The sequence below is a fragment of the Misgurnus anguillicaudatus genome, chromosome 6 (assembly GCF_027580225.2).
Source record: "Misgurnus anguillicaudatus chromosome 6, ASM2758022v2, whole genome shotgun sequence".
Classification (NCBI taxonomy): Eukaryota; Metazoa; Chordata; class Actinopteri; order Cypriniformes; family Cobitidae; genus Misgurnus; species Misgurnus anguillicaudatus.
The window spans coordinates 26,760,291-26,779,672 of NC_073342.2; the positions used below are offsets into that span (position 1 = coordinate 26,760,291).

The 19,382-nt window shown below is 35.1% G+C and overlaps 2 protein-coding genes across 4 annotated transcripts in view; both read left to right on the forward strand.

Moving 5' to 3' along the window:
• Positions 1-16,740, forward strand: part of abcc8 (ATP-binding cassette, sub-family C (CFTR/MRP), member 8) — a 239,628-nt gene extending 222,888 nt beyond the window's left edge. For 2 of the 3 annotated variants that reach the window (XM_073868856.1, XM_073868858.1), the window contains 15 exons: positions 2,059-2,306; positions 5,371-5,537; positions 6,642-6,711; positions 6,824-6,981; positions 7,311-7,403; positions 7,515-7,617; positions 10,807-10,920; positions 11,192-11,312; positions 12,172-12,302; positions 12,964-13,042; positions 13,159-13,266; positions 14,004-14,108; positions 14,322-14,455; positions 16,239-16,301; positions 16,476-16,740. In XM_073868856.1, coding sequence (XP_073724957.1) covers positions 2,059-2,306; positions 5,371-5,537; positions 6,642-6,711; positions 6,824-6,981; positions 7,311-7,403; positions 7,515-7,617; positions 10,807-10,920; positions 11,192-11,312; positions 12,172-12,302; positions 12,964-13,042; positions 13,159-13,266; positions 14,004-14,108; positions 14,322-14,455; positions 16,239-16,301; positions 16,476-16,613 — 1,832 coding nt within the window. In that variant the 3' untranslated portion in view covers positions 16,614-16,740. The remainder of the gene's footprint in view (positions 1-2,058; positions 2,307-5,370; positions 5,538-6,641; positions 6,712-6,823; positions 6,982-7,310; positions 7,404-7,514; positions 7,618-10,806; positions 10,921-11,191; positions 11,313-12,171; positions 12,303-12,963; positions 13,043-13,158; positions 13,267-14,003; positions 14,109-14,321; positions 14,456-16,238; positions 16,302-16,475) is intronic. The other variant, XM_073868857.1, reaches the window with a different exon arrangement.
• Positions 16,741-17,196: 456 nt separating this feature from the next.
• kcnj11 (potassium inwardly rectifying channel subfamily J member 11) lies at positions 17,197-18,736 on the forward strand. Its single transcript, XM_055192519.2, has one exon. It carries the CDS (start codon positions 17,363-17,365, stop codon positions 18,503-18,505), a length of 1,143 nt encoding a protein of 380 aa, XP_055048494.1. The 5' UTR covers positions 17,197-17,362; the 3' UTR covers positions 18,506-18,736.
• Positions 18,737-19,382: the final 646 nt, after the last annotated feature.

Below are 19,382 nucleotides of genomic sequence, written 5' to 3' on the forward strand. Positions count from 1 at the left end.
GCAAATTTAGCATTAAATTATAAGTGAATTCTAATGCGACAAACCTAAAGGCATGGTTAAAAGTGATTTGGTTTATCAGACAAAGTTGCATTGCCTTTCTCTGGAAGGACAAAATGATCTTCAGGAGCTGAGTGTTTTCTATATCAGAGATCAGAGAAAACTGGCCGACTGCCACATTACTGGCACACAGCATGAGTTTGATAGCCTGGCACTGAATCAAAGCAGTCAACCCTGACTGATCGAATAATAGACTATGCTTTTCTCTCTTTTTACATTGCATATGAGCATATGAGCCTGCATGTTAGTTTTACATTAATCTTCTATTGTAATATCCACATAGAGTGCAATATGTAGCTGCCTATACATCTTCTGAAAGCATCATTTCAGTTGCAGGAATAATTCATCCATGAATTCATCTTAGTATGTTTAATTTTGCTTGTGCTATTGAATAATCAGCATCATCCATTTCCTATGGCTTTAGAATGATCAGATACTATTTACACACAAGGTTATTGGCTCAAAAAAGGTTCCCAGTCGATCAACTGACCTTGGGGTGAATGGGAATGCACCAGTCCAACTAACCCAGCCATTTTCGACCTCCTTGTATACAATGGTTGCAATGTGCCCCTGAATGGGAGTCATAATGTGCTTTCCAGTTTATGCAAAACATTGCTGATTGTTGTTGTATCATAAGAAGAGAGATAGTGAGCACATTTACCTGGGATGAAAGAACTGAATAATGAATAAATAATGAACAAATGCAAGTTCTAGCACACACATTCTTTCCACCATAATGTGCTGAGCAGAGCATTTACAAGCAACTGCATTGAATACTATATGTTCATGCACATCCCCAGTGCACTGGCTCCTAAATTACTGCATCGGACCCTGATTTTCAGCACTGGACACTGATTCACTGCACTGGAATATGATTCACTGCTCTGGATGCTCATTTTCTGATTAAATACACTGGACCATGATTTACTGCAATGGACCCTGAATCATGGCACTGGATGCTGATTCACTTCACTGACTCACTGCAGTAAACCCTGATTTGCTGCCCTGGATTCTGAATCCCCGCACTGGATGCTTGATCACTGCACTGGATGCTGATTCACTGCACTGGATTCTGATTCCCTGCACTAGACTCTGAAGCACTGGGCTATAACCCAGTGCACTGGATGCTGATTCATCGCACTGGACTCTTGATCACTGCACAGGATGATGAATCATGCCACTGGATGCTGATTCACTGCACTTGATTCTGATTCTCTGCACTGGATTCTGATTCACTGCGCTTGATTCTGGTTCGCTGCACTGGCCTCTGCCGCACTCGAAGCACTTTACTTTGACTCACTGCACTTGATTCAGATTCTCGGCATTGGATTCCGATTCACTGCACTAAACTTTGCCTCACCTGGAATCTTTTTACTACACTGAATGATATTTCACTGTATTGGACTATGCCTCACTGCACTGCACTGGAACCTGTTGTTGGTGTATTGATTCGCTGCAATGGACTCTGATTCACTGCACTGGATGCTGATTTGCTGCATTGGACCCTGATTCACTGCACTGGACCCTGATTCGTTACACTGGACTCACATGGTTCATTCCACTAGACCCCGATTTAGAGCACTTGACCCCACTTGACTGATGTATTACATATCTGTGTAGCCACATCAGAGCTTTTATCATGTTCATTTAATCTCTCTCTTCTCAGCATCCACCTACACATGTTTTTAAAGTGCCTGCATGATGTCATGTTTTAAATTTAGGGCAGTGACTGTAAATGGCTCCCTGTAATAGTATGCGCACCTGTTTTTCTACTTTTAATTAGCCGTTATAGTTCATTATCTTCTTTTTCAGCATTCGCTTACTTTCTCACAATTTGTACACAAACTGTAGTTGGCTGTAAACTATGCTTTCGGCTGAGTTGTGGGTGTCTTTTCTAAAAATAACATGACACTGTAGCAAACATCTATCCATGGTATGTCACCAAATACAAAGCATCGTTCATAAAAACATCTCTGAACTGTTCTCTTTTCATATCTCCAGAAGAGTCTCCGGAGAGCGATGATGAAGATAACCTGTCACGTGTGATGAGGCACAGAGCCACTATACCTTGGAGATCTTGTGGGACATATCTGAGCTCTGCAGGCCTCCTGCTGCTCCTCCTGCTTCTGCTCTCTCAGCTCCTCAAACACTCCCTCATGGTGGCCATTGACTATTGGCTCGCACACTGGACGTCTAAAGTCATCACAGCCAAGATCGAGGCTGCAACGCGCAATTGCTCCTTTGTGCAGGTGAGAGATGATGGTAATATACAAACTACATTAAAAATGTAAAAACATTTTTGGCCTAAACAGTGGCTAAAAGGAAAAGAAATCCAAACAATAATAATAACAATCCAACTAAAAATAATTATAATAACATAATAATGTCTTCCAAGAGAAGGTGCATTGATGCTAGTGTTGTATATACATATAAGCTTTTATCATTCACTATCATAGCAGTGCATAGCAAGCAAAGGTGTTAAGAGCAAAGCATGAACCTTTAAACCTTCGCTTTATTAATAGACATCCCTGACTCGCTGACTCATATGGTTGTGACAGTCTTGATAACACAAATACTGGACTCCTTTGGCTCAGGGTAGGGAACATGGAAGTATTCACTTTAAAGTTTATCTAATCAACCTCGACTGGAATCATGCACTTACACACAAGCTAATTACAAAGGTGTTAGAATATTCCAGATCTTACTTCCCATGGGAGTTTACGGACACGGCTGTTCTGTGTGATAAGTCCAGTTTTCCGCCCACTTTTAATGAAGAGAGACACTACGGTGCAGCTTATCAACTTTTCTTTTTCTTTCAAATTATTTTTCGTCAATAATTAATTCACCAGCATCACTGCTCACATTTTAAACAGCCCTCAGATGCCACACAGAATACAAAGTAACATTAACCCCTGATTTAGAGTTTCCACTTTAATTAGCACTTGTGCTTTTAAAATTGCTCTGCGTTATCGATATACCCTTCTGAAGTGCCGTGGTAATGAATAAGCTTTTAGTCTTTGCTTGAATCGTGGATTGATTTTCTTTCTGTGTGTTATTTCTTCAGTCTGAATCATTGACAAAGGCTGAAAGTATAAGTAGATTATTATTCAGTCTTTAGTATTGGCTTGTACCTAATTGAAACAAAATTTTCCATCTTGCAGCATCCGTGTTTTTTTGTAACGATGATGCATCTGCCAATTAATTATCTGATATTTAGCCATTTATTTATTATATATTTTAAATAATATATTTATGTATTTTTTATTTAATTAATTTAAAGTTTGTGTGACGTTAATGCATTGGCTGATATAAAGTCTGATATAAAGCTTATATTTGGCCACTTATTTACTTTTTTTAATAGTTTATCTAATATATTTATATAGTTTTTATTTTATTTATTTAAAGTTTGTGTGATGTTGATGTATTGGCTAAGACTGATATAAAGCTTATATTTGGCCATTTATTTACTTTTTTTAATAGTTTATCTAATATATGTATAGTTTTTATTTTATTAATTTAAAGTTTGTGTGACGTTAATATATTAGGTAGGTCTGATATACAGCTTATTTTTAGCCATTTATTTACTTTTTTAAAAAGTTTATCTAATATATGTATATAGTTTTTATTTTATTAATTTAAAGTTTGTGTGATGTTAATACATATATTGGCTAAGTCTGATGTAGGGCTTATATTTGTCAATTTTTTTAATAATTTATATTTATATAGTTTTTATTTTATTAATTTAAAGTTTGTGTTACGTTAATATATCAGCTAAGTCTGATATAAAGCTTACATTTGGCCATATATTTACTTTTTTAATAGTTTATCTAATATATGTATATAGTTTTTATTTTATTAATTTAAAGTTTGCGTGATGTTAATATATTGGCTAAGTCTGATACAGGGCTTATATTTGACCATTTTTTTAATAGTTTATCTAATAAATGTATATAGACCGTTTCATCGGCCGCACGTGATATACGTCTGGATCCGAACCTTACTTCCGGTTTCGTTTTTTTTTTATGGTCTGACTAGTTGCTAAACTGATCTCTTGAACAAATGCCTCGTCGAAAATAACAAATGTTTTGGTTTCCTAGGTAATCTATGTGTTGTTTTTTAGCTTGTTATATAAATAAACTACGTTTAAAGAACTTTGTTGTTATTTATTCTAAGCAGAGTTTACCGGAATTTACGTGCGGACCCGACAGCCGCTTGTTTATGTTGTTACTGCTGAAATGGTCTATAGTTTTTATTTTATTAATTTAAAGTTTGTGTGACGTTAATATATATTACCTAAGTCTGATATAAAGCTTATATTTGGCCATTTATTTACTTTTTTAATAGTTTATTTAATATATGTATATAGTTTTTTTTTTTATTAATTTTTCAGTTTGTGTGACGTTAATATATCGGCTAAGTCTGATAAACAGCTGATATTTAGCCATTTATTTATTTATCTGTTTGTTTGGTTTTTTTGTTTGTTTGTTTATGTAATATATTTATTTAGTTTTTATTTTATTAATTTTAAAGTTTGTGTGACATAATTATATTGGCTAAGTCTGATATAAAGCTAATATTTATTTTTAATATAGTTTTTATTTTATTAACTGAAAGCTTGTGTGGCGTTAATGTATCGGCTAAATCTGATATAAAGTGGATATTTGAGATTATTGTCATTATTGTCACGTAATAACTGATTTCCAAAATCAGCTGATGATTTGTTATTATTTGACATATAATTCTCAAATATTTTAGTGAATTTGAAATAAATTTTGTATAAAAATGTTATATGAATATAAATAAATAAATAAATAATATATGCAGCATCATTAAATTTTATAAACTGTAAGGGCAGTACCCTTTAAAAAGTACACTTTTGCACCTATAGATTTCATATTAGTACTGTACCTCATAGGTACCAAATTGGAACCAAATGTATACATATCTGTACCTAAATAGTACATATTAATACCTGTTTAAAGCATACTGCCCCAGTGACAGTTTTGGTCCCATTTTTCTGACTATATTATATATATGCATTATATTAACCTCTATGATCTTTGGATACCGGTATTGCCATTGGTTGTTATACTCTACAACTGTACATGTGTTGTTGATGACCACCGACAATCATTTAAACAGACTCACATTTATCCTGAATACATTTATTATGCAAGCTTAACAGACAACTGTGAATACAACACAAATAAACAAACTCGCGTTCCAACCCCATATGCGCAAAGTAACACATGACTTCATGCGAACACGGGTATTTTTTAGCTTGCCGCTAAAGTGTTTGTGGTCTCTTCTCAGGACGTGGGTTTCAGTCACTCGTCGTACCTCCTGGTGTTCAGTGTGCTGTGCTGCTTGGGCATCGTGCTGTGTTTGGCAACGTCGGTGGCAGTGGAGTGGACGGGTCTGCGCGTGGCCAAAGAGCTACATCACAGCCTGCTCAGTAATATTATACTTGCCCCAATGAGGTACATTTAATACCGTTACATGGATCTGTGATGCATATGTAACCCTGTAAAATCTAGGTTAAAGTCTCATATTAAAGTCTCATTTTACTTAGTTAATATAAGAGATATCAAGGTTGTATTTTCAAAGAAAACACCAACAATTACTTCAGCTGGGTTTTCACAGGCAGGGTCACATACTGTATAATGTAAAGTGTCCGTGTATTTGGATATTTGTGATAGCTGAGTCACAGTGAGAGTATGTAGATGAGGCTACAAGATGTGTGTGTGTTTGCATGGGAAAGTTTATTTATATGAAAAAATATGATGTGAGATATTTTTGGGTTTTGGTATCATGGCAACAGTGCAGTGCATTTCATGACGGTGTATGCGAAAGAGACCCCTAAACATTCTGGTCACCATCAAATTTCATTGACATCTGACTGACATTTTGCCAATTATTCCTTCAATGTTCCACAAAAAAATAATGTGTTTTAAACATAGACTAAAAAAATATAGACGTACTGTCTTTGAGTCTTTAACGTCACGCATAGGCTTATGAAGAGCTTTTTTTAAATAGTCGTCGTCGCCATCTTGGCCGCGCGTCACCGCGCATCACTCACGAAAACCGAAAATGGGTAGAGGCGGACATGGTTGAAGCTGAAGTTTCTGGTTGCTGAAACCACGCCCCCCTAGCTCAACTCTAGTGACAGCATTGGCAGTTCACAAGTCACTCAATTGGCCACGCCCTTAATTATGCAGAACTTTAAGGCTTAATAAAATTTAAACGGATGAGTTACAAAACATTCACCCCGCTCACAGTTGTCATGAAGGGCAAAATTAGCTATATAGACCAAAAATACTTTTTGTACCAGACCTTTAAACACATTATTTTCAGCTGTAAAGTTGGGCATTTTAATATGGTCGTCTATAGGAATTGACTTTCTTTTGGAGCCAGCCTCTAGTGGCCAGTCGATGAATTGCAGTTTAAGTATTGGCTTCATCAGAGAGATCGTAAGGTTGCCTCTCGGTTTTAAATGAAATTAGGGTGAACTTTCACTTTAAGAATGGTTATTATAGTTAAATATAAAAATGAGTTGTTTGATGAGTTGCTTTTTTTCTTTTTAGGCTCTTTGAAACAACTCCATTGGGAAGCATATTAAATCGCTTCTCCTCTGATACCAATACAATAGATCAGGTATGACAATAATCAAACACTTATTCAATATGTTATACTGCATTTATAAAAAATAAAAAAATTTAGCAACTGTAAGTCATGTAAGCAAAACATAAATCTCTCTCTCTTTCAGCACATTCCTGCGACTCTGGAGTGTTTAAGTCGCTCTACGCTGTTGTGTGTGTCTGCGCTCGGTGTGATCTCCTACGTCACGCCGGTTTTCGTCATCGTCCTGGCACCGCTAGCCATCGCCTGCTACTTCATCCAGAAATACTTCAGAGTCGCATCCAAGTAACCAATCAGAAAACACCACTCACAACACATATTGAAACTAATCACTTTCCCTGTTCCAATTTAGAGAATGCCGTGTGTTTACATCTATCAGTATATTGATTAAATGAATGCATTTTTTAGTATTGTGGTGTATTGTAGCCAAGATTATTCATAAACATGCATTGAAACCCACACATTGAATATATATATATATATATATATATATATATATATATATATATATATATATATATATATATATATATATATATATATATATATATATATATATATATATATATATATATATATATATATATATAACCAGTGTGTTTCTGTGTTCTCAGAGATCTTCAGCAGCTTGAAGACGGCACACAGCTTCCTCTGCTCTCACACTTCTCTGAGACCGTAGAGGGCCTGACAACCATCAGAGCTTTCAGGTTGAACAAATTATGACAACCTTACTCATAACACCTGAAGTGATTTGTGTCTGGATAAGAGCATCTGTTAACTGTCTTGTTGATGTGTTATTGTGGTATTCTGTGTTGAAGGTATGAGGCTAGATTCAGACAGAGGCTCCTGCAGTTCACCGATGCCAATAACGTGGCGTCTCTTTTCCTCACAGCAGCTAACCGCTGGCTAGAGGTTCGAATGGTGAGTTTCTCATCCCATAAATGACTGCACATGTCAGTGTGATGTATGTAACGTTTATAAAAGGGTTAGTTCACCTCCTAATTGGTCAGTAGTTGTTTTATTTACCATAAATCACAGCTATGACAGCTGCACCTAACAATTCTGTGCATGACTGCACACCATCCTTAGCAACGTATACATATGTGAAACATTCTGTCAGTCAAGGACTATTTTTTCTAGCAGAAGGAAGACTTTTAGTGATTTTACTTAAAAGTTTCATTGATATATATATATAGATTAAAATGAAAGAACACACCGTTGCTTTCAAACAAAATGGGCAAAAAAAATTCATCCTTTCTTCATTTGTTCTCTTTTTATAACCTCTTAAATATGGTTAGGTTTATTCAAAAATACCAAATTGTGAGCAAAACGCTAAAATAATAGCATTTTTGTAAAGAAAATTTTGTTAGAGATCAGATTCAGAACGATTATCAAAACAGATAACAGATACACAGAGTTTAAAATATTAAAAAAAAAGTTTTTGCTTCAGTTTTTTATAAATTTGGGTAAGACCGCCATCTAGTGGACAATAGCAGAATTAAATAACTAAATAAAAACTCGTCAGGAAAGCGTAATTGGCACTTGGCAGGGGATAAAAATTATATGTATTTTTTTCTTATATATACATTTTAAAAAAAATTACATGAAAATTATGTATGTGTTTATTTATACACACAAAGTACACACATATATATTTTGCAAACACAAACTTTTATTTTGTATGCGATTAATCACGATTGATCTTTTGACAGCCCTATTTTAAAATAGTTTAAAATATTGTTTTTGCTTTAGCTTTTTATAAATTGGGTAAGACCGCCATCTAGTGGATAATAGCAGAATTAAAAATTTTCAAAAAAATATATATCTTTTTTTCTTATATATACATTTAATAAAATTACATAAAAAATAATGTATGTGTTTATTTATACACACACATTACACACACATATATTTTGGAAACACAAACTTTTATTTTGTATGTGATTAATCGCGATTGATCTTTTGACAGCCCTATCTTTAAATAGTTTAATATATTGTTTTTGCTTTAGTTTTTTATAAATTGGGTAAGACCGCCATCTAGTGGACAATAGCAGAATGAAAGATTTACATAAAAACTCGTCAGGAAAGCATCATTGGCAGGGGATAAAAATTATATATATATTTTTTTCTTATATATATATACATTTAAAAAAAATTGCATAAAAAATAATGTATGTGTTTATTTATACACACACAGTACACACACATATATTTTGCAAACACAAACTTTTATTTTGTATGCGATTAATCGCGGTTGATCTTTTGACAGCCCTATTTTAAAATAGTTTGAAATATTATTTTTGCTTTAGTTTTTTATAAATTGGGTAAGACCGCCATCTAGTGAATAATAGCAGAATTAAAGATTTTCATAAAAACTCGTCAGGAAAGCTTCATTGGCAGGGGAAAAAATTATATATCTTTTTTTTCTTATATATACATTTTTAAAAAAATGACATAAAAAATAATGTATGTGTTTATTTATACACACACAGTACACACACATATATTTTGCAAACACAAACTTTTATTTTGTATGCGATTAATCGCGATTGATCTTTTGACAGCCCTATTTTAGAATAGTTTAAAATATTGTTTTTGCTTTAGCTTTTTATAAATTGGGTAAGACTGCCATCTAGTGGATAATAACAGAATTAAAAATTTTCATTAAAACTCGCCAGGAAAGCTTCATTGGCAGGAGAAAAAATTATATATCTTTTTTCTTATATATATATTTAATAAAATTACATAAAAAATAATGTATGTGTTTATTTATACACACACAGTGCACACACATATATTTTGCAAATACAAACTTTTATTTTGTATGCGATTAATCACGATTGATCTTTTGACAGCCCTATTTTAAAATAGTTTAATATATTGTTTTTGCTTTAGTTTTTTAGAAAATCTGTCAGATAACAGATACACAGAGTTTAAAAATAAAAAAAAGTTTTTGCTTCAGTTTTTTTTTATTTGGGTAAGACCGCCATCTGTGGACAATAGCAGAATTAAATATTTAAATAAAAAAACTTGTCAGGAAAGCGTAATTGGCACTTGGCAGGGGATAAAAATTATATATTTTTTTCTTATATATATACATTTAAAAAAAAAATTACATGAAAATTATGTATGTGTTTATTTATACACACACAGTACACACACATATATTTTGCAAACACAAACTTTTATTTTGTATGCGATTAATCGCGATTGATCTTTTGTCAGCCCTATTTTAAAATAGTTTAAAATATTGTTTTTGCTTTAGCTTTTTATAAATTGGGTAAGACTGCCATCTAGTGGATAATAGCAGAATTAAAAATTTTCATAAAAACTCGCCAGGAAAGCTTCATTGGCAGGAGAAAAAATTATATATCTTTTTTCTTATATATATATTTAATAAAATTACATAAAAAATAATGTATGTGTTTATTTATACACACACAGTACACACATATATTTTGCAAACACAAACTTTTATTTTGTATGCGATTAATCGCGATTGATCTTTTGACAGCCCTATTTTAAAATAGTTTAAAATATTGTTTTTGCTTTGGCTTTTTATAAATTGGGTAAGACCGCCATCTAGTGGATAATAGCTGAATTAAAACTTTTCATAAAAACTCGTCAGGAAAGCATCATTGGCAGGAGAAAAAATTATATATCTTTTTTCTTATATATACATTTAACAAATTACATAAAAAATAATGTATGTGTTTATTTATACACACACAGTACACACACATATATTTTGCAAACACAAACTTTTATTTTGTATGTGATTAATCGCGATTGATCTTTTGACAGCCCTATCTTTAAATAGTGTAATATATTGTTTTTGCTTTAGTTTTTTATAAATTGGGTAAGACCGCCATCTAGTGGACAATAGCAGAATTAAAGATTTACATAAAAACTCGTCAGGAAAGCGTCATTGGCAGGGAATTTTTTTTTTTAATTGAAGAGATACCTCGTCAAGGGGCGGGAAAAGAGTTAAGAAACACATAATATATAAATAATGTATGTTTATTTATACACAGTACACACACATATATTTTGCAAACACAAACTATTATTTTGTATGCGGTTGATCTTTTGGTTGGTTTCTCGATACAGGAATACATTGGTACCTGTATAGTCCTGATAGCAGCTGTGGCCTCCATTACCAATTCACTGTTCAGTCATCTGTCCACTGGGCTAGTGGGGCTGGGACTCACATACGCCCTTATGGTAAGAGTACAAAAGTGATTTTTGCTGTACCATGTATGAAATATGCACATGTAGGCATATTTTATATCTGCAACTGCAGTATTCCCCAAGAATTTTAATGTTTAGTTACTATATATTGTAAGTATAATTTGGCAGGCTTTGTGATCTTATAAGTCATCCCTCATGAGAACAAAAATCCTTTTAATAGGCCTATATTGTTATTTGCATAATGATAGGATATAAAGGCATGTAACGTTCAACAGGATTTGCCTTGTCATGTATATATTATCAGGTGTCTAACTACCTGAACTGGATGGTGCGTAATCTGGCTGACATGGAAGTGCAGCTCGGAGCTGTGAAGAGAATCAAAGCTCTTTTGAAGACTGAACCTGAAAACTATGAAGGTCTGCTGTGTGAGTATCACGTGATGTATGACCCACATTTACTCTGCATCGACTTCTTCTGCTTCATTTACTGTCATGTTACCTAGTCGTATACACTCAGCATTTGTCTTCCTGTTTTTCTCAGCTTCCATCTCTTTGCATCCATCCATGTTTCTTTGTTTCTCTTTGAAACTTCGAATTAAGCCTTGTTTTCACACACACAGAAAATGACAATTCCCAAACAAATTCAATATATACACTGCTAAAAAAGATTTTCAAGAAAAAAAATTCTTAGTATTTTTGTCTTGTTTTCAGTAAAAAAATATATAAAAATTCTTAAATTAAGATGCTTTTTCTTGATGAGCAAAATGACCTAGTCTAGTTTTTAAACCAAAAATATCAAATTTAAGTGATTTTGTGCATAAAACAAGCCAAAAAATCTGCCCAAAAAATCTTAATTTTTTTTCTTAAACATTAAATTAAAAAAAAATTCAGGAAAAACGTGCTTACCCCATTGGCAGATTTTTTGCTTGTTTTATTTAAGTTTGATATTTTTGGTCTAAAAACTAGACTAGGGTCGTTTTGCTCATCAAAAAAAGGAATCTTAATTTAAGAATTTTTTGATAATTTTACTGAAAACAAGACAAAAATACTAAGACATTTTTTCTTGAAAATAATTTTTGCAGAGTAGTGCACAGTGAAGATGACATTAATAATAAATATATTGCACTAGACTTGGTCCTTTTTGTATATGTTGATCAGACAGCTGCTTTATGAAACTCTCAAATGTCAGCCTTGCAAAACAAACCATTTAAAAAATGCCAAATATCAGCTGATATATCAGTTGACCACTAGTTAAATGTCTTTGCCTCATGTGTGTGTATCTCAGCTGCGTCTCAGGTTCCAGAAGGTTGGCCTCAGCGGGGTGAAATTCAGATTCAGAATCTGAGCGTGAGGTACGACAGCACCCTTAAGCCCGTCCTCAAACACGTCAACGCACACATCAGCCCGGGACAAAAGGTACCCTTTTAAATGCAAATGAGCTGATCTTTGCACTAAATGACGGTGCCGTGGTTGGATAGTGCAGATTAAGGGGCGGTATTATCCCCTTCTGACATCACAGGGGGAGCAAAATTTCAATGACAATTATTTTTTTACATGCTTGCAGAGAATGGTTTACCAAAACTAAGATCTTTTTCACATTTTCTAGGTTGATAGAAGCACTGGGGACCCAAATATAGCCCTTAAACATGGAAAAAGTCAGATTTTCATAATATGTCCCCTTTAAATATAACACCCACAACATAATGTGGCACATTGAGGTCTTGGTTTCTTGATTGGAGCGTTGTGATGTTGACCCTGGACCACAAAACCAGTCATAAAGGTCAATTTTTTACATTTAAATTTCTGAATAAATAAGCTTTCCATTGATGTATGGTTTGTTAGGATAGATACAATTATTTGAAAAGCTGGGATCTGAGGGTGCAAAAAAAATTGAGAAAATCACCTTTAAAGATTTTAAATGTTTAATATATTTATGGTAGGAAATTTACAAAATATCTTCATGAAACATGGTCTTCACCTAATTTTGTGACTGGTTTTGTGGCTCAGGGTTACATTTTATAAAAAGCAAGCTATAAAACCAGCCAGCCAAACACATGGTTGTCCTCATTTGTTATAGGTTGGAATCTGTGGTAGAACAGGAAGTGGAAAGTCATCCTTCTCATTAGCCTTTTTCCGGATGGTTGACACATTTGAAGGTGAGACTCACAACTTTTTTATTCAGCTCAAGCTAATTATAACATAACATGAATGCCATTTTTAGAGCATGTATAATATGTGATATGCATTTTTTAAGCCTCTTGTACTCCTACAGGGCGAATAATCATTGATGACATCGATATAGCAAAACTGCCTCTTCAGACGCTGAGATCTCGCTTCTCTATCATTCTCCAAGATCCATTTTTATTCAGCGGAACCATCCGTTTTAATCTCTTTAATCTCCACATTTGCTTTATAATTACAATATAACCATGAATGCATTTATATATTATTATTAACTTTGGTTGTCTTTCTCAGTGTACCATAGTGCACTATAAAAATGCTGGGTTACTTTTTAACCCAGTGTGGGGTCAAAAAGGGATGAACCCAGATGATGGGTTACATAGACCCAGAAAATGTTTACATTTGACCCAACAATGTGTTAAAACAACCCAGCATTTTGGGTTGAAACCACCAAGCATGGGTTAGATCAGTGGTTTTCAAACTGGGGGCCGTGAGATGGTGCCAGGGGGGGCACAGTTTTAAGACATTTTATGAAATACATTAATTTATCATGAATTCTGTGTAATTAAACCTAAAAATTAAGGCTACTAACCAAAAGCACTACTTTTTTGTATAATTTAATTTTTTTTATTAAAATGTTGAGTTTTAGAACAGTTTTTTGTCACAAATTTTCTTTGAGGGGCCGCAAAGGAATGCACCGTACACAAGGGGGGGCCGCACGCTGAAAAAGTTTGGGAACCACTGGGTTAGATTACAACCCAGCGAGATGGCTTTGTCCCTTTTTTGACCCAACACTGGGTTGAAATTAACCCAGCATTTTTAATGTGTAACAGCAGAGCATTAAAACATATCAGTATTGCTCTCCAGAAATGCTGAATTTTTGGGTCACCCTGAATTTATAATAAGAATTGTTAATATTTAATTTCCTTCTTTTTAGTTTTAATCTCGACCCAGAGATGAAGGCTACAGATAGTATGCTGTGGGAAGCGCTGGAAATTGCACAACTTAAACCTGTGGTCAAAACTTTACCTGGAGGACTTGGTAAGTAAAAATAATCACTTCCCCAATACACCCAGTGTTCCTGCGGGGTCTTAAAAAGTCTTAAATTTGACTTGGTGAAACCTGCAGGAACCCTGACACCACACCAGCCATACAAAACCTTTTTGTAAAACTGGAATTCAATCATTGGCTTCAATCTTTAATGGGTTGATATGAACTACTGATATGATTGATTTTTCTTTTCCTGTATTTCAGATGCAATAATAACTGAAGGTGGGGAGAATTTCAGCCAAGGGCAACGTCAGCTCTTCTGTCTGGCGCGTGCATTTGTACGGAAGAGCAGTATTCTGATCATGGATGAGGCCACTGCGTCTATAGACATGGCTACGGTGTGTATGTGTGTTTGCTTAGATGTACTGTATGATATTGAGTCGACACAATGACTGCTCCTGCACTGCTTCTAATCTCTTCAGTAAATGAACCGTGTCTCCATCTAATATCCCAGCTGAGTTTAATAGAGCAAAGGACAGTCAGCGTCACTTTGATAGATTTAAAATGACAGAAAAACTCAAAGTGGGAAATTTTATAGGACAAATATTTGCGTTTATACACCATCTAGGAAAAAATAGAAAATAGTGACAAAATATTCTTATAATATATTTTATCCATCCATCCTTCCATTCATCCATCTCCATCTATCTATCTATCTATCTATCTATCTATCTATCTATCTATCTATCTATCTATCTATCTATCTATCTATCTATCTATCTATCTATCTATCTAAGTTTATATCTACTGTATCTATCAAAGTATTATATATCTATCCATCCGTCTGTCTATCTATCTCTCCGTCTGTCCGTCTACTATCCATCCATCCGTTTCTATTTACTGTATCTATCTAAGCATCTATCCTTCTATATTCCCTTCTATCTATCTATCTATCTATCTATCTATCTATCTATCTATCTATCTATCTATCTATCTATCTATCTATCTATCTATTCGTCCATCTGTCTATCTATCTATCTGTCCATCCGTATGTCTATCTATTTATTCGTCCATCTGTCTGTCTATCTATCTATCTATCTATCTATCTATCTATCTATCTATCTATCTATCTATCTATCTATCTATCTATCTATCTATCTATCTATCTATCTATCCATCCGTCTGTCTATCCATCCATCCGTCTGTCTATCTATCTATTCGTCCACCTGTCTGTCTATCTATCTGTCCAATCGTCTGTCTGTCTGTCTATCTATCTATCTTTCTGTCCATCTGTCTATCTTTCTATCTGTCTGTCTGTCTGTCTATCTATCTATCTGTCCATCCGTCTATCTATCCATCCATCTGTCTATCTATCTATCTTTCTGTCCATCTGTCTATCTATCTTTCCGTCTGTCTGTCTGTCTGTCTGTCTGTCTGTCTGTCTGTCTGTCTGTCTGTCTGTCTATCTATCTATCTATCTATCTATCTATCTATCTATCTATCTATCTATCTATCTATCTATCCTATCTATCTATTCGTCCATCCATCTGTCTATCTATCTGTCCATCCATCCGTCTGTCTATTTATCTATTCGTCCATCTGTCTATCTATCCGTCCATATATCCATCTATTTATCCATCCATCCATCCACTTTTTCTATTTACTGTATCTATCTAAACATCTGTCCTTCTATCTATCTAGTTTTCTATCCATCTAAGTTTATATCTACTTTATCTATCAATGTATCATCTATCTATCTATCTATCTATCTATCTATCTATCTATCTATCTACCTATCTATCTATCTATCTACCTATCTATCTACCTATCTATCTATCTATCTATCTATCTATCTATCTATCTATCTATCTATCTATCTATCTATCTATCTATCTATCTATCTATCTATCTATCAATCCGTCTGTCTATCTATTTATCTGTCCGTCTGTCTATCAATCTATCTATCAATCCACTGTTTCTATTTACTGTATCTATCTAAGCATCCATCCTTCTATCTATCCATCCATCTATCTAGCTAAACATCCAAGTATTTATCTACTGTATCTATCTAAGTCTGTCAATCTGTCTATCCGTCTATCTGTCCATCTATCTTTCTTCCATCCATCCATCCGTCCATCCATCTATCTATCTATGCAATAATATGTTTTATTTTTCTTATAGGAGAGCATTCTTCAAAAAGTCGTGATGACTGCCTTTGCCGATAGGACTGTGGTCACTATAGCTGTAAGTCATTAAATGTTTAAGTGGAAAGGCAATTTAATATTGAATTTCACACGTCTTGAAACCCTAATGATATGTTTTCCAGGATAGCAGAAACACGACTCAAAGAGTTTATGATACTTTAGGTCAGACAGTGCGTCAAACTATATAACACGTCATTGTGTTTGTCTTGGGCAGCATCGTGTTCACACTATCCTGAATGCAGACCAGGTGATTGTGATGAAGAGGGGCGTCATTCTGGAGTATGACAAACCTGAGGTTCTTCTCGGTCGAGAGGACAGCGTGTTCGCCTCGTTCGTGCGAGCAGACAAATGAACCCGAAGGACCCTCTATTGAAAGTGCAATTGTATCATGAATTAATATAATAATATTTATTACTGCTATTATCATCACGTTTGTACATAAAATGTTAATCATTTATTAATAAAAAAGCATAAATAAACAGCATTGTCATGTATTTGTTATATGCAGTGTGTTGTGTGAGAGAGAGACATTGTCTGTGAAATCCAGGCTGAAATCTCATAATCTAATTGTGAGATGGGGAGCATTAAAGTTTGATTTCATATTGTTTTCAATCTTTGAAATGAGCTTACTCAGTCAATATTAAAGAAATCAAGATTGTATTTTAACAGAATGTATAATGTATATCTTTACAATATGTAGAAAACAGCAAATCACTAAAAGAACGAGGTTTTATTGATTTCATTTTTAAGTAATAGTAAATATTAACATAATTTTAAGAAATTTACAGTGTATAATGATGTTGTGTATAGTGTAGTTGTTTATAAAACAATGTTGTGGACTTACAGTACATTATAGTAGTGTCTCTTTAAACTCGGCCCCTTAAATGTTCTTATTATGAATGCAGCGGGGTTTCCTAATTTAAAAGTGTGGATGACACGCATGCCCGGTGCTGAACCAAAGTCACATCTGATGATAGGCTAAGCTAGAAACTATCCGGTTGCAATTGACTGGCAACGGCAGCCGGAGAACTAAAAGCGGCTTCCCACGGGATCTGACAGCAACTGCGCACCACTGCGCACTGACTATAGTATGGAGCAGCTATGTTGTCCAGAAAAGGACTCATTCCCGAGGATTATTTGTTGACGAGGCTTGCGGAAGATGTACAACAGCCCAAATTCAAAACGAAACAGCGGAAAACGCGCTTCGTCGACAAGAACGGAACATGCAACGTTGCGCACACGAACATACGCGAACAGGGACGATTTCTGCTGGACGTTTTCACCACGCTTGTGGATTTGAAATGGCTTCACACTTTAGTGATATTCACGATGTCCTTCCTATGCAGTTGGCTTTTGTTCGGGATGATCTGGTGGCTCATCGCCTTTGCGCACGGGGACATGGACGCGAAACATGAGAACTTCGTCCCGTGCGTCACCGACATCCACTCGTTCTCCTCGGCCTTTCTCTTCTCCATTGAAGTTCAAGTGACCATCGGATTCGGAGGTCGGATGATCACGGAGGAGTGCGTATCAGCCATCATCGTTTTGATCATCCAAAACATAGTTGGTTTGGTGATCAATGCCGTCATGCTGGGATGCATCTTTATGAAAACGGCGCAAGCCCGACGGCGCGCAGAAACGCTCATCTTTAGCAAGCACGCTGTCATAGCGATCCGAAATAACAAACTGTGCTTCATGTTTCGCCTCGGTGACCTGAGGAAGAGTATGATCATAAGCGCAGCCGTCCACGTGCAGGTGGTGAGGAAGACCGTCTCCAGTGAAGGCGAACTGGTGCCGCTGGATCAGATAGACATCCAGATGGACAACCCTTTGGGCACCAACAGCATCTTTCTGGTGTCCCCTCTTATCATCAGTCATGTCATTGATAAAAACAGCCCTATGTATGACCTGTCCGCTGATAATCTGCAGCATGAAGACATCGAGGTGGTCGTCGTACTGGAAGGGGTCGTGGAGACCACCGGTATCACCACCCAAGCGCGGACCTCTTACGTGTCCGAGGAGATCTTTTGGGGTCACAGGTTTGTGCCTACGGTGTCGGAAGAGGATGGGACGTATGCTGTGGATTATTCAAAGTTTGGAAACACGATTAAAGTGCCCACGCCGAGCTGCAGCGCGCGCACGCTGGATGAGGAAGGAGGGATGGAGAGGTTCATGCCGCGCGAGTACAACAGCTTTGGTGCAGCCGTCAGAAGACGACAAACTATCAAAGCGCCAAATAATTAATGCATTTACACAAAAAGTATTTGTAGGTTTATTAAACGTAAGAACCCGAATCAGGCCTATGCATTTTCATGTGAGGACATTCAAAATATTTTTGTATATATCCATATAAATTTGCACGTTTGCTTAAGCCTCTCAGGGTATTACTATGCACATGGTTTGGAGCATGACGTTTATATGGCCTTGTTTTACGCTTGCCCTATAATATAAATAAACCGAATTATTTGTATTGTATTTCTGTTTATCTTATTTTTTTTAAGTAGAATTTCTTTAAAACCTTAGTCCCAAACATAATGACCAAATCTATTATTTTTTTCAAAGCATGTTTTAATGTTACGATCATTCTTTTAATGACTTCATTAATATTAATTATATACGCGTTGTCAGGGCTTCAATTCTTAACTTATGAATATTAATAAGTACCTTGCTTGGCAACCTACCAAAGCGTTCAGTCCAGTGGTTCAGTTGCGGAAAAAATCATGTCAACATTCATGCGCTCAAAAGCGTTAATGGATCCATCTTGTGGTCATACTGAGGTAGTGCAGTTTTTTTTAACTTATAAATATTAAGAAGTACATTGCTTGGCAACCTACCAAAGCGTTCAATCCAGTGGTTTAGCCTCGAAAAAAAAACATACGTCATCGTCATGCGCTCAAAAGCGCTGTAATGGAGCCATCTTGTGGTCATAATGAGGTAGTGCAATGTGTTATTTAACTTATGAATATTAATAAGAACGTTGCTTGGCAACCTAGCGAAGTTCAGTCCACGCTGCAAAAAATGATTTTCATGAAAAAAATTCTTAGTATTTTTGTCTGGTTTACAGTAAAAATATCTAAGAATTCTTAAATTAGGATGCTTTTTCTTGATGAGCAGAACGACC

Coding starts and splice junctions, on each gene's coding strand:
- kcnj11 (XM_055192519.2), top strand. CDS start 17,363: ATGTTGTCCAGAAAAGGACTCATTCCCGAGGATTATTTGTTGACGAGG.